Source organism: Sorex araneus, chromosome X (genome assembly GCF_027595985.1).
Source record: "Sorex araneus isolate mSorAra2 chromosome X, mSorAra2.pri, whole genome shotgun sequence".
NCBI classification, from domain to species: Eukaryota; Metazoa; Chordata; class Mammalia; order Eulipotyphla; family Soricidae; genus Sorex; species Sorex araneus.
This window is the reverse complement of record NC_073313.1, coordinates 83,475,816-83,490,971: the sequence shown is the minus strand read 5'-3', so window position 1 is coordinate 83,490,971 and position 15,156 is coordinate 83,475,816. Positions and strand designations below refer to the sequence as shown.

The 15,156-nt window shown below is 36.7% G+C and overlaps 1 protein-coding gene across 2 annotated transcripts in view; it reads right to left on the bottom strand.

Moving 5' to 3' along the window:
• The window catches only part of MBNL3 (muscleblind like splicing regulator 3), a 66,614-nt gene extending 54,354 nt beyond the window's left edge, over nucleotides 1-12,260 (bottom strand). For both annotated transcript variants that reach the window (XM_055121642.1, XM_055121641.1), the window contains exon 1: nucleotides 11,547-12,260. In XM_055121642.1, the coding sequence (XP_054977617.1) occupies nucleotides 11,547-11,723 (177 nt within the window). In that variant the 5' untranslated portion in view covers nucleotides 11,724-12,260. The remainder of the gene's footprint in view (nucleotides 1-11,546) is intronic.
• Nucleotides 12,261-15,156: the final 2,896 nt, after the last annotated feature.

Sequence of the window (15,156 nt, the reverse complement as noted above, 5' to 3'; positions counted from 1 at the left end):
TTGAAGTATAAAAAGTCAAATAGAACCACAAATACAGTGCACCAAATATAATATCTGGTCATGATCATGCTTTTGGTTTGAGAAAACAAAAACTTAATTGGTATTTTCACCATTTCTTTTACTCCATAGGGAAAAAGCTATTATTGGAAAAACAGCAGAATCCTGAATTACTTTAGATGACTGCTTATGTGACCTTGAGTAAGTGGATTCTTCCTTGCTAGATCTCTATTTTGCCATCTGAAAATGTCAACAAATGAAACTAAATAGCCTTCCTTTTACAGCCCAAATTCTTGATTAGCTATACTTGTGAAACTCATGAAACATGGAGATGAGTGCTATCTTAACTTATTTTATTATGAAATTCATACAGCTAGTTGTGGTCCCTCACAATTATCAGCCATTGCCTGAATTTTAGCATTTTCTCATTACCATTTCCCCAAATTTTTTTCAAAAAGAAAAAAATGAACAGAAACAATACCCCACTGTATAAGACAGGAAGTACATATTTAAGACTGAACAACTAATTTTCCAAAATATTTGATTTTGAAATAACTTTAGATTTACAGAAAAATTACAAGGAGTAGAAATGTCCTCCCCACATATCCTTTATTCGGATTCCTGTAACAACTTACATTCCATATTTCGTACACTTATCAAAGTCACTAGTTTTTTGATAAGATTGACTCTAGGGCAGTGGCAGTGACTAAAATTATTTGAGCCATTTCGAGCCGGTTCCACATATCTTCCCAAAAAATGCCCTTTCTCTGTTCCAGGATCCAATTCAGAATCCCACATCCCATTGATTTGTCCTGGTTCTTCAGTTTTCAATTGGTAATAGTTCCTCCACTACAGATTGAAGCAGTTTTTTTTTCCGTTTCCTTTCTTTACCATAACATATCCACCATTGGAGGTTCTTCAGCCTGGCCCCTGTCTTTTATAAGTATTTCCTTACTTTCTGACACCACAAGATATTACAGGATCATCTTGTATTTTTGCCTCCCTTAGTTCAGCATCAGCTATCATACCAAGAGAACTTTGTTCTTTATACTGGAGAGTGGTATTATAAACCAAGATATGGGTGCCAAATGTGCTTATTACCATTGGATAGTCATTATCTCTAGGACTCCAATGACACATTTAGGATACAAAGATATGGATAATTTAACACATATGGGCAACCTGTATGTATTTCTGTACTTATCTGAATATATATTAAAATAAAGACAAGTTTATACTTAGTCTCTAATCCATATCACAAGTCATAATTGCTGCCTTCCCCTTTCTATTTTTAACTTTGATGGTGAGAAAATTGGAGGTTTCTGTTTTCTATTCACATTATTTTTAAACCTTAACACCCAAATAAAGTACTTATGTTTATATTTAATAGATTTGTTAACTAGAGCTAAGTACTTGTGTGCAGGGTTTGTCTTGAATGAAAACACAGTACCTCAGGTTTCTTCTTAACATCAGTCTAGCATACCTTTCCCTAGACAGTATTTTATCTTAACAAAAGGCAAGAAGAGTATGCGAGTATTTGTGTTTAAAAGAGGAGAGTGGACAACACCTTTATTGCAAACCACAACACCTAATCAGAGAGAGAGAACAAAAGGGAATACCCTGCCATAGTGGCAGGGTGGGGTGGGGGGAGTCGGGACTGGGGAGGGCAGGAGGGATGTTGGGTTTACTGGTGGTGGAGAATGGGCACTGGTGAAGGGATGGGTTATCGAACTTTGTATGGGGGAAACATGAGCACAAAGATGTATGGATCTGTAACTGTACCCTCACGATGACTCTCTAATTAAAAATAAACTAATAAAAAATAAAATAAATAAAAATAAAAGAGGAGAGTGGAATGTACATACTTGCTTTATACGCAAGGTGATCTACAGAACACAGAAGACAAAATATATTGTTTGGGGGGTTGCCTGGCAAAAAGAGATGAAAGGGAAACTTCACTGTATGTGATATTTATCGTTTTACTGGGATATTGTTCATATATGATAAAATCTACCTTTTAAACTGTACACATCGGTGGTTTTTAGTATATACATAAAACTTCAATCATCACCACTATTTCCAGAATATTTTTTATCACAACAAAATGAAGCCCTGTCCCCATGATGAGTCACAGTGCAGTACACCCCTCCTCTCCTCTCCTCTTCCCCAATGCCCCAGTATCCACTAACACATTCTATTCTTTAATCTGTGAACTCTGAGTATCTCATACAAAATAAAATCTTTCAGAGTTAGTTCTGTTCCACTTAGCATGTTCTTCCATATTGTAGCAGATACTAGCAATTCTTTCCTTTTTTATCTGAAATTTATTTTTTTTCTTTTTGCGTCACACCCGGCAATGCACAGGGGTCATTTCTGGCTCATGCACTCAGGAATCACCCTGGCGGTGCTCAGGGGACCATATGAGATGCTGGGATTCGAACCCGGGTCGACCGCGTGCAAGGCAAGTGCCCTACCTGCTGTGCTATCACTCCAGCCCCCTGAAATTAATTTTTATATCTGAATTACATATATCTTTTTTTCCCTTGTTATTTTTTTGAAATTTTTAAAATTTTACTGAATCACCGTGAGATAGTTACAAGCTTTAATGTTTGGGTTACAATCTCACAATGAACAAACACCCATCCCTCCACCAGTGCACATTCCCCACCACCAATATCCTGGGTATGCTTGCCTTTCCCACCCTCCCCCTGCCTCTAAGGCAGACAATATTCCCCATACTCTCTCTCTACTTTTGGGCATTATGGCTTGCAACACAGACACTGAAAGGTCATCATGTTTGGTCCATTATCTACTTTTGGCATGCATCTCCCATCCCAACTGGTTCCTCCAGCCATCATTTTCTTAGTGATCCCTTCTCTATTCCATCTGCCTTTTCCCCTTCATCCATGAAGCATTCTTCCAGCTATGGGGCAATCATCCTGGCCCTTGTATCTACTGTCCTTGGGTGTCAGCCTCATGTGATGTGATGCTACCCTACATTCCACAAATGAGTGCAGTCCCTCTACACCTGTCCCTCTCTTTCTGACTCATTTCATTTAGCATGATACTCTTCATGTTTATCCACTTATAAGCAAAAGAAATACATATATCTTAATGTGAGAATATATGTATTGCATAAGCTACTTTTGTAATTTATGTGTATGTGAGAACAATTTTTTTCTATTACATCATGGTATTTATTCAGAAATTGGTGGCAAATTTTAAAAAACATCTTAATTTAAATATATTAGCCATTCAAAAATAAAACCTAAAAATGTAAAAGAAAACAACCTTTTAATAAAAAGCAAAGCACTAAAGCACTAAGGTAAAAAAACATCACCAAAAACTATGAATAGAATAATGTATGGAATGTTCCAGTCCTCCTGGTTGCAACCCTGATGTTTTTTAAACACACCAGACCCATTCCTGCTTTACGACCTTTGCTGCTACTATTTCCTTTATCTAAAATAGTCTCAGAAATTCTCACATCTTACTCCCTCACCACCTTCATGCCTTTCCTCAATTATCCCCTCACTACAGAGGCCCTCCTAGAATCTAATACAGAATACCTGGCCGTTCTCTCCATTCTCTAATGCTTTTCCCTGCTTCATTTTCTTTTTACTTGGTAATATGTCATTAATCTAAATATTTGCTTCCATTCTGCCTACTTCTCCTTTGCCCAAACTGCTCATAAAGGCAGAGATTATTTCAACTTCAATTTTAGATACCTGTATCTTGAACTACACCTGGCATACAATGAGTGCTTATTACATACCTATCAGTGAATGAAATAAATGAAATGAGTCAGGAAAATGAAGGGCCCACAGGACTGTGGTGGGAGGATATTGGTAATCCTGTGGTGGGGAATGGTGTGATGACTTATGTTTGAAAAGGCATGAAGTTGTGTTCATGAAATTACTCACTATTCCAAGTCAACCTTAACACTAACCAAAAAAATGAACCACACCAACCATCCATCCACCTATTATGTGTCTATTAATATTGACTGATATTCAGTGGAGGGGGAGAAGAAAGGTATTTGGAAGACAATTCTCTCTTTTTTTTGGTGGGGAGGCCACACCTGAAAGTGCTTGGGGCCACTCTTGACCACTGTTGATCACATACAAGGCAATTTTTTTTTTGGTTTTTGGGTCACACCTGGCGATGCACAGGGGTTACTCCTGGATCTGCACTCAGGAATTACTCCTGGCGGTGCTCAGGGGACCATATGGGATGCTGGGATTTGAACCCGGGTCGACCGTGTGCAAGGCAAACGCCCCACCCACTATGCTATCACTCCAGCCCTTGTTTTAACCCCAGATTATCTCTCTATCAACAAAATTCTTAACTTCTCTCTTAGGATTTTTATCTGTCACTGTCATCCCGTTGCTCATAGATTTGCTCGAGCAGGCACCAGTAACATCTCTGTTGTGAGACTTGTTGTTTTTCGCATATGGAATACACCACGGGTAGCTTGCCACGTTCTGCTGTGCGGGCTAGATACTCTCAGTAGCTTCCCGGGCTCTCTGAGAAGGGCGGAGGAATCGAACCCGGGTCAGCTGCGTGCAAGGCGCATAATGCCAATATTATATCAAAACAACGTAATGGGAGAACTGATCCACACTATGAGTTGGGTGGGTGAGATGGAGGGGTGTTGGGGTCCTTGGGAGAGGAAGGTGTCTACACTGGTGATGGATGTGGTGTTAGACTTATGTGCATAAGGAACCATTGTAAATAGTACTGTAAACCACAGACTCTCAATAAAAAATTTAGAAAGTTATAAAATGTTCCTTATGGTGGCCAGAATGATAATACGGCAGGTAGGGTGCTTGCCTTCCACATAGCCATCCCAAGTTAGATCTCAGGCACTCTATATGATCTTCAAGCCCACCAGGGGTGAACCTGAGCACAGTGCCAGGAGTAAGCCCTGAGTACCTTAAGTCATGGCCCTAAACCTCCCAAAATAAAATAAAATGTCTTCTGAGGGCAATTTTGGTTTTTATCTCACAGGCTAATCTGATCTAAAAGGCTTTCCTTTTTAATTAGAAGTAGCACGTTGAAAAAAAAAACTAACACTAATGAAAGAAAACATAAGCAACAAAGAACTGAAGTAGGAAATATAAGCCCTCTGAAATGGACTTTAAGGAGAGACAGGGTAGGAAGAGCTTATTTTGATGGGAACAGCTGAAATATATCCTCCATTAGAGCAGTTAATCATAGGGTCATCAAAACATCCTCTTGGGTAGACTGAGCACATCAGACTATCTTGCTCTGTTTATGTCCTTTGCCTATTTTTATAAGAAAATATCTTTGAATGTTTTTATTTTTTTTACACTTTAACTTAGTGTACTTTGTTAAAATAACAGTCTTTCATCTGTCATATATGTCACTATTTCTCCCCCAGATCACTATTTGTCTTTTAACTTGTTTCCCTGACATTTGGAAGTAATTGTTTTAATACATTCAACTGTATTAATCATTTCTATGTCTTCTGCTTCTGATGGCATGGTCAATATAGCCTTCCCCAACCCAGAATTATCAGAATGTTCAATTGAATTTTATTCTAGTGCTGTCACAGCTTCATTTCATTTTTTCAGGGCATTCAGAATTTACTTGCTGGAAACATATATCTTGAGTGCTAATGATGTGCCAGGCTCTGTTCCATGTGCTCTCATTTGTATGGCAGTGACTCCAGAGGAAGGTGTTAGTAGGGGCCTTCTATCCACACGAAGTATCTTTGTGTCATGGAGCCTAGGTACTTACTTAGCCAAGGCACACAGTTAATTAAAGCTGGCTCATTCAATGCTAAAGCTTAACCAAGTTTGTTTTAAGGACCATAGTGGCTTTTCCAAAGTTTATGGAATACAGGAAGCAGTGAATAGAAGGCAAGGATTTTTTTTATATATATAATTACTGAATTGCTCAAATAAACTGATATCTGCATATTGTTTGAAAGATAGTATATCTTAAAATAAAACGTTTCTAAAACTGTTCTTTTACAAAGAAGAAAAACATCTGAAATTGCATGGAACAAATGAAAACTTTTTTCAAAACAAACAGCTGGGATTAAAAGAAATTTTGAGAGCCCAGTGGGAAGGGTGATTGCCTTGAACATGGCCAACATGGGTTCAATCGCTAGCAGCCCCTAAAATCCCCCAGCCCTGCCAGGAGTGATCCTAAGTGCAGAGCCAGAAGTAAGCCCTGAACACTGTTGGCTGTGCCCCCAAAACAAACAGAAATTTTGAAAGGTGTAAATGAAGAGTTTCACTAGGAAATAAAATTCTATGTTTAGGTTTTTTGTCTTTGTTTCTATTGTTTTTCTCGAAAGGCTATGCTTTATTTTATGTTGAAAGGTAGTCACAGTAAGTGGGGTGTGTATATATGAAAATATTTATATGAATGAACTCAAAGTATCTTGACTTTTTTAATAATTTGGGAAGAACATGAAGTTGATAAGTGACATGAGAAGAAATATAAATTAACTCTCAAGGATGAGCAAGTGAGGAGAGGAAGTGACATTTGTGAATGGCAGGAGATGAGGTAAAGGTTTAGCCTTGGTTTCCGAGTAGTAATGACATTTTATTATATTTTATTTACATTTTATTACATGTTATTTTTATTTTTGTTTATAATTTTTAGTTTTTCTTTGGAATTTTCCATTCCATTCATTGAGATGCAAAAGCTTACAATCAGAGGGAATATTACTTATCAGGAAACAAAGGCAGAAAATCCATTTCCTGACATAGGAAGCTAAATAAGCTAAATTACAGGTGGTCAGGGCACTGCTGCCTGCACAGGGCCCACTACACAGGAGGCAAGGAGAAAGACACACCCATCACAAGAACTATGTGGCTTCCCATTCTTCACTGCTCTGTCTCTATAATGTTCTGATGGTGCTACCTCCCCTGCCATTCTCTAGTCCGTTTTCCCCTCTCTTCCCATCACTTCTTGATGAGCCCATCATTATAGAAGTGCATTACCAAACTTCTAAGATGAACACTTATTCCTATTTGATAGCATATATATTGGAACGTCTCTAAAAATCAATAGCATGTTCTAGAAAATGATGAGTAAGTCAAGAATTATGTATCAACTTCCACAAAGGGGAAAAATCATCAATCTATTCAAGGGACGCCAGTTAACATAATGAGCTATAAGATGCACCCACTTTATGTATACTTTGTTGGATATCCACCTCCTACTGGCGGTTCTTATGCAAACTGAAGGGCATCCTACAAAATAACTGCTCAACAGTCAACCAGAATGTCCATATCAAGAAAGATAATGAAAAGATTGTTGGAGGTTGGAAGAAATTACGGAAGTTTTCAAGTAAATGCCACGCGAGAACCAAGATTGGATCCTCAAATAGGGCAGGAAAATTAGGGAGAAATGTGGTAAAATTCAAATAACGGCTCCATCTTAGCTAAGGGTATTATACTGAATTAATTAATTTAGCTAATTAATTTAATTAATCTTATTTTGATAACAGTTGTATGATGGCATGTTAAGTTGTTGACACTACAGGAAGTAGTTGACACTACAGGAAGTAGGATGAAGATGGTATCAAATAACTATTTTTCAATTTTTATCTAAGCCTAAAAGGCTTACTTATGAGGCTAAGCAATCAATATGCATTTGTTGGGGAGATGTAAATTATAATTTAACACCTTTCAAAAGGGGGAGGTTGGAATGTTCAAAACAGCACTGACTTATACTGACAATTTTAAAGGTAAGTATTACAGCAACAAAATATCCCTTAAGTAAAATGTTCTTTGCTTCCTTTCTCACTGTGACAGGTGCTGCTTATGTCTCTTTATAGCATAGGCAAACCTCTCTGATCAAGCTCATAAATGGCTCTAAATCTTGCATAAACCAATGACCTTTGGGATTATGTTGCTAGGAGCGCGCTGTTCCTGGTAAGTTTTCCCTTAGCAAATAGGATGAGGTAAATATTCAGTCAAAACTAATCAAATTTTTAACTAGTGAGAACTGCCATAATTAGTAATACCACCACAGAATCGACTTGTGACTCAGGACAATGATCAATGACTATATATTCATATCCATATGCCTACATAATATGGCTCACTTGTCAAAATATCACTATACTTGTGATCATATGTAATATTGGGAGAACAGAAACTATTTTATTAGTGTTCTTCACCAATGTCCATTTTTCAGAAACATTATGTGAACGAGTAATAATTTTCCCCTAACTGTACCTGCTCCTAAGGCCTTTGTCAGGAAATTTTTGTAACAGAGCTGCCCAAAGTGAACAGTGGAGTGAGCATATGTGATGGGTGTTGATTTTTCATAATGAAATAATGGCAGCATTTATCTCTATCCTGGATAACAGGTGACTGGCACAGTGCTTCAAATATAGATAATATAACCTTGGCTACAGATATAATCACACAGATTCTATATTGGCATTTTAGCAGTTATTTATTAAATCTAAAAGACACTGACTACAAATTCCAAACTAGATCAATGGTAAATAACTAATACTTGGGCAAGATATACTGAAATAAACTGCTAAATTGTGCTAAGGAAACAAGGCAATGAAGTCACAAAAGAGCTGCAAATGATTCTTTGTAGAATCACATGATTCGAGATTCTTTTCTATAGTTGGAAATGATCTATGGTCTATACTATCTACATGTCAATCTGAAGATCCTGTGACCTTCCTCACTGAACACTCAGAATTCATGGAGTGATGGGTACAGCACTTCAGCACAATTAGTTATCACACTTGCCCTCCTTATTTTCATAACATCCCCTCATTTAAAAAGAATATAAGACAGTGTATCTATTATACCTATTATGATAGCAAAAGACATCATCTGGTAAAGTACCCACTGCAAATAGAAGCTTTATGAAAACAAAAGACACAAAAACCAAAACAGCAGTCCCAAACATCAAATTATTGCTTCATTTATTTAACCACTCATGGGAGAGAAAACAGGACACAGACGCATTTCAAGGGTGTTTCAATTATACCAAATCACTGGGAGTAACAACTGCAGCAATAACTATTTTAGTAACTTATCTGTTATATTATAGATATGATAGTAGCACAACACACAGAGGTAAATTACCTGACAACTTAGTACAACTTTCATGTACAGCCTAAGTAAGAAAAGTATATCAAAGGAGAGAACTACAAAGCTTTTTGTGGAGACGGTGATGCAGAGGAAGCACTTCAAATAATTAATTCGTGTCCATATGATGAATTATTTGAAATGCTTTATATATTTAAAATATTAAATTTCATTGAAATTTGAGAATGCAAGAATTATGTAAATTACCTTTATCTTGTGCGACTGGTCATCAAGATCTTAACATAATGCAAAAATTATATTTAAAACATTGGAAGCAATGAGTAGTCAGTGTATTTAAATAATTGAGTGCCTCATTAGCCATTATCTATGTAGTCTCTGCATTAAACATTGTACAAGCTTTAAAGTAGTAGTGCAGCCTGCATTTATTAATCACCTTCCATGTTATTTTTCCTCAAAACGTTTCCTTTATGACACTCTTTTGCTTTTAAATGACAAATGATAGCTGAAATACATCAATGATTAAGAAGATCACACCTTTTCTACTAGATGCATGTAAAGATAGAATTCACAAAGCTTGTAAGGTATTCTATATCAAAGACAAGCCATAAAATTGGTAACACTTAGCTTCAACAACGATTATCACATTCATGGTGACTAAGTATAGGCATCCCCATGTAAAGCATGAGTGTGTAGTTTTAATTAATATTCCCCAATACAATAGAACTACTTTCTGGCTCTCCTAAAAGAAACATTTATAGGAAAATCTTTTAACTTCACTTTTTTTCTCCGTTTTATTTCTTTATTGTTTTGAATGTTGACATTTATTGAAGTCACCCTGCATTCTAACATTAAATAAATTCTGTGTGGTGTGTGCTTTTATTACAGTACATGGATTTCTATTTATGCTTTTGCACTAAAATCTCCACACTAATTGTGGAAATTAGGTAGAGAGGAATTACCTATCTGTTAGAAATGTTCTATCAGATTAAATAGCCACGAGGAGCTAGAGCAGTGAGCCAGAGTCTAGACTCCAGATCTTCTAAAAAAACATATGTAAAGTATGTAGCGCTCTGGATGAAAGGCATCTATATGAACTGGATGAAAGATACCCTTCTCTTCACCTTCCCCACAGCTCTTTACTGTTTCAGGGCACTGCAATGGCCACGAGCAGATTTAAATAATACACAAAAAATCACTGAAGATTAAACTGAATTAAGTAATGTGAAGAAAACAGAATTGGCCCTTTCGTGCCAGCATTTGCTCTTCAGAAGGGCAACTCAGAAATTTTCAGTGGTCAAAATTACCTCTATCTTTATGTTAACAAGTTTTCTTTCTTGAACTGGAGTGGTCTGTAGCAAAAACTTTTAACTACAACAGAAGTAGAGTTGCTGCTTAAATATCAAATTACATGACAGTGTTTCCTTATGAAATGATTGTACATTCAAAACAAATATTTATACTACTGTAAATTGTGGTATCTCAATTAACAAAATGAAATAACCACACCAAAGAATTTGTATCTATTGACTAAGGCAGCCATAAATGAAAATGTCAGTAAAACATGTGCTGATGAAGATAAAACAATGTCTAGAAATTGAAGATGTTCTTATTAAGCTAAATTCTCTTTGACATATTTTAAAAATCTCTAGTTCATGATAGTAACTTGCTAAATAAACCAAAAGCCTATTACCACTTTTATTATTATGCTTCAATTTGTACATATTTATCCTTATTTAAGTGCAATTTTCATGGAAAAGATATGAAAATAAGTGCATTGTCTTGTTCCACAATCATATATATGTTCTATTCTGCATGCATTTCATGTGGCCCATATTTTGTGTTTACTGTAGCATATAATATTGGGGTTTGATAATATTCATAATAGGACTTTTCTTATAAAATGCATTCAAAATTCTGAAATTGTTCAGTTGTTCAAATAGAAAATAAAGTATGCTTAGTTTTGTAGCTCTGTGTTTAAATTAAAGGTTCAAAATAATCCTTAAGAAACTTCAAACTGCCATAATTTTCCTCCAGGACAATGAGATTTTCTCCTCAGCCTGACCTTATTTATCTCCTGAAAATCAACTTGTCCTTACTAACTACATTTCAATAACATACAAATAAACTCTAATCCAGTAAAGCATTTCCCTAGGTAGTAAATGATTCTAATCACTAAATCATATACAAAGAAGTAAAGCACAGAAAAGTTGCAACCTCTTCCTCCAGTGAAATAAAACTCCTCAAAATGATTTCCTAGGGTCTACCTATCTTGATCTTCAAGGAGGTCTCCTTCTATAAATTAAAATCTACATCCTGTAGTTTTGGAGAACTGAAAACCCAAATTTTGAGCAATCAAAATCAAAAGGAAGAAACAACACTCAACACTTTTCTGCTATGTATTAACAGGACTAATTTCAGAACACAGGTTTTTAAAAAAAAAATTGAAGTCACCAACTTAAATATTCAAGGCATTTAGATGAGACTCACCTTCAAAGAATCAAAACAAGCCACCACACGACCATTTTCCACATGGCAATCTCCTGGTGGATGGGCAAACTTGCAGTCTGCATCAGCCCGAGAGCAAGTTCCTCTCTGATATTCTCTACAGACTTCTAACGTCAGCCACTTGGTATCACGAACCAGGGAAACATTGACAGACGTCATATTGAATACAAAATGAAAATCAAGTGCACCCTCTTTAGGACAATATTACTGTTGTTGTTAAAAGATTAAAAATGAATTCAAGCTAAATGTGAAGAGATAATAGGTTGCCTTGGTGAAATGATTCTTTGTTAGCACTTAGGTTTTCATTAAAGTCAAATTCCGTCTAGTCAAACAAAAAACCAATCATAAAATAAAAACTGTATCAGAATGACTAAAAATCAAATTAGAGACCAACTCCTAAGAAGGCAACTGTAAAGGTTAAGATATTGAGTGTTTTATTTTGTTCCTCTGCTGAAATTACTTCAAATAATTGGCAGACTTTCAAAAGGATTCTGTGCTCTCCAGTTGATGTTTTCAATTATTTCTGCAAAAAGCATATGCTGCTGGCTGCCCGTCAATTTGTGGAATGGTCTCAGTTCAAGAGAAGAAAAGTTCTTCTCCCAATTTCTTACCTTTAAAGGTTAAAATTGGGATGGATGCTATAATTTTTTAAAAAAAATTTTTTTGTTTGCACTACAAAATCAGGAGGAGGGAAAATGACTTTGAAAACTGAGAATCAAAGAAAAAAAGAATGGGTAAGTTGCTGAGAGCAAACTACAAGCACACCAGATTTGGCGGGGTGGAGGGGAGGTCGTGAAGGAGGGAGTGAGGGGTGGTAGGGAGAGGGGTTTATAGAGAGACAGCTCTAGAGTGGAATCCAAGCAGCAGAGTTTTCAGAAAAGGCACTTTCAGAAACCTGCAAGAAAAAAACATAAAATGAAATTAGCTAATAGTATATAATGCTTCCGTTTTAAACACGAGCTATAAAAAGAAATAACCCTATCCTATTTAAAACTGGAAGCATCTAGATACAGACAATGCAACAGAGTAAAGTCAGTCATTGAACATATTTTAAAGGGGTTTTTCGAATAGTGAACTGTGTGCAGAGTGGGAAAAAAAGAGCAAATCTGATTTACTATTATGTGGCAAGAAAGAGTGCAAGGGGGGTGGGGTAAGGTGCTTGCCTTGCACGCAACCATCTCTATTTAAACCCTGACACCTGACACCACATGGTCATCTGAGCACTGATGAATAGAAAACCCTGGAAGTCCCCCAAACACTACATGTCCAGCTGACCCAGGACGACCAGTCAGAGCACCTAAGCAGTGCTTAGGAGACACCCTCCACCCCCCCCCAATAAAATATTTACTGTTACAATATAAGATTAGATTGCAACCCACTTTGTAAAGTTGTTTCAAGACTGAAGAAGAATACAGAGGGTAAGGAGCTTGCCTTGCACACACCTGATCCAGGTTCTAGTCCCAGCACCTCGTATGGACCCCGGAGCTCCACCAAGTGATCCCTGAGTAAGAGTCAGGTGTAAGCCCAGAAGTCCACCAGGGGTGATCCAGAAACGATAGAATAGATAGATAGATAGATAGATAGATAGATAGATAGATAGATAGATAGATAGATAGATAGATAGATAGATAGATAGATAGATAGACAGACAGAAAGACAGATAGATTAGATAGATAGATAGATAGATAGATAGATAGATAGATAGATAGACAGACAGACAGACAGAAAGACAGATAGATTAGATAGATAGATAGATAGATAGATAGATAGATAGATAGATAGATAGATAGATAGATAGATAGATAGATAGATAGATAGATAGGTAGGTAGATAGATAGAAAGACAGATAGATTAGATAGATAGATAGATAGATAGATAGATAGATAGATAGATAGATAGATAGATAGATAGATAGATAGATAGATAGGTAGATAGATAGATAGATAGATAGATAGATAGATAGATAGATAGATAGATAGATAGATAGATAGATAGATAGATAGATAGATATGAGATTGTTTCATGTTGAAGCATTTGGGGGCATGAATTCAAGACCTGCCAAAGAGGGCTCCTTATTCAGGGAATGATACACCCATGTGTCTTCAGTTATTAAGAGGCTATACCAACATGCTTTATAAAACTGGTTTCGCTATAATCTGACTTAAGGCTTGAATACTGCTCCCCACGTCTAAAAACCAAGAATCACTAAGAAAATTTAAGTTACACTGAGACAATTCTGTGTGTGCATCTGAAATGTAATTGTTGATGATCACATAAAATAGTGGTCGCATCAAAATGTGTAGTCACTACAAATGAACTCGGACAGAGGATGGAAATGTAAAAATGTGCTTTAAATAGGGAAAGAAATAATTTGAAAAGAGGCTGAATTTAGTTCTTTGTAAGTTCTGCTATCAGTTTCTATGAAGGAATATTGAAACAACTCAGGAAGTTACAACAAATATAGCAAATAAGTGAGACAGAACAGGCAGTTCATTTGTACATTAAATATAGTGCAGCTTTAAGGTGTGCAGTTAAAATGAGTGTCAACCAGCTACAATTTCTAACAACTCAGCTGAGAAGATAGATGAAAAGTAAATTTACTGAAATTTTGCCCTGAACACATATAGAAAAAAAGGGCAGTTTTCTAAAGAAAAAGTAAGAGATTTCAGATACCAACCAATTGTTAGTTTCATCCCCCAAAACAGCAGAATTGAAGTTCTTGAAAACATTTCATTTACTTTCTATAACCGGATCTTTAAAAAGCGACAGAATCTGAAATTTGTTTGTTCATTGCACATCCTAGAGGAAATTCAATGTCACCTAATTTTTTAGATACTAGTGGGAAATTAAAGTACTAGAAAAGTCATGTAAGCTCACCCATTTAAGAAAAAAGCATGCTTCCTTTGAGTTATTCTTCCTAAAAATCGTTTAAAAATGTATTACGTGTATCTTTGTATTCTTTACTTTAAAAGGCATATAGAATTTGGCCACTGGTTAAACTTGAGATCAGCAATATCCTGGAAATTTTCTTCCTTCAGTTGCTGATTATTAATTGTCATGTATGCTGTCACTTCTCTTCCTGCCACAACATTACAGTATCTGTTCATCCTCAATAACAGTGGATTCTCTAGTCGCCAATATGGGAAAGCAAATAGGCAGTTAAGAATGCTGAGTAATGGGCTGGAGAGATAGCACAGAGGGTAGGACGTTTGCCTTGCACACGGCCGACCCGGGTTCGATCCCCAGCATCCCATATGGTCCCCTGAGCACCGCCAGGAGTAATTCCTGAGTGCAGAGCCAGGAGTAACCCCTGTGCATCGCCGGGTGTGACCCCCCCAAAAAAAAAGAATGCTGAGTAAGAATTCCTAAAGGCCGAAGTAGCAAACCACAGACTTTTCATGCAGATATTCTATGACCTATGACTCCTCTTACTGTTTTGGGGGTACTTCTGCAATATGCTCCATATGGAATCCTATTCTACATACCTAAATTTGTCAGGGAAATTTCTCATGCATGGAGGTACAGGCAGAGGAACCCAGGTGTGTGGGACCCGGGGCTGAGACCTCCAAGCCTGCTCGGATTGGGACTGGGC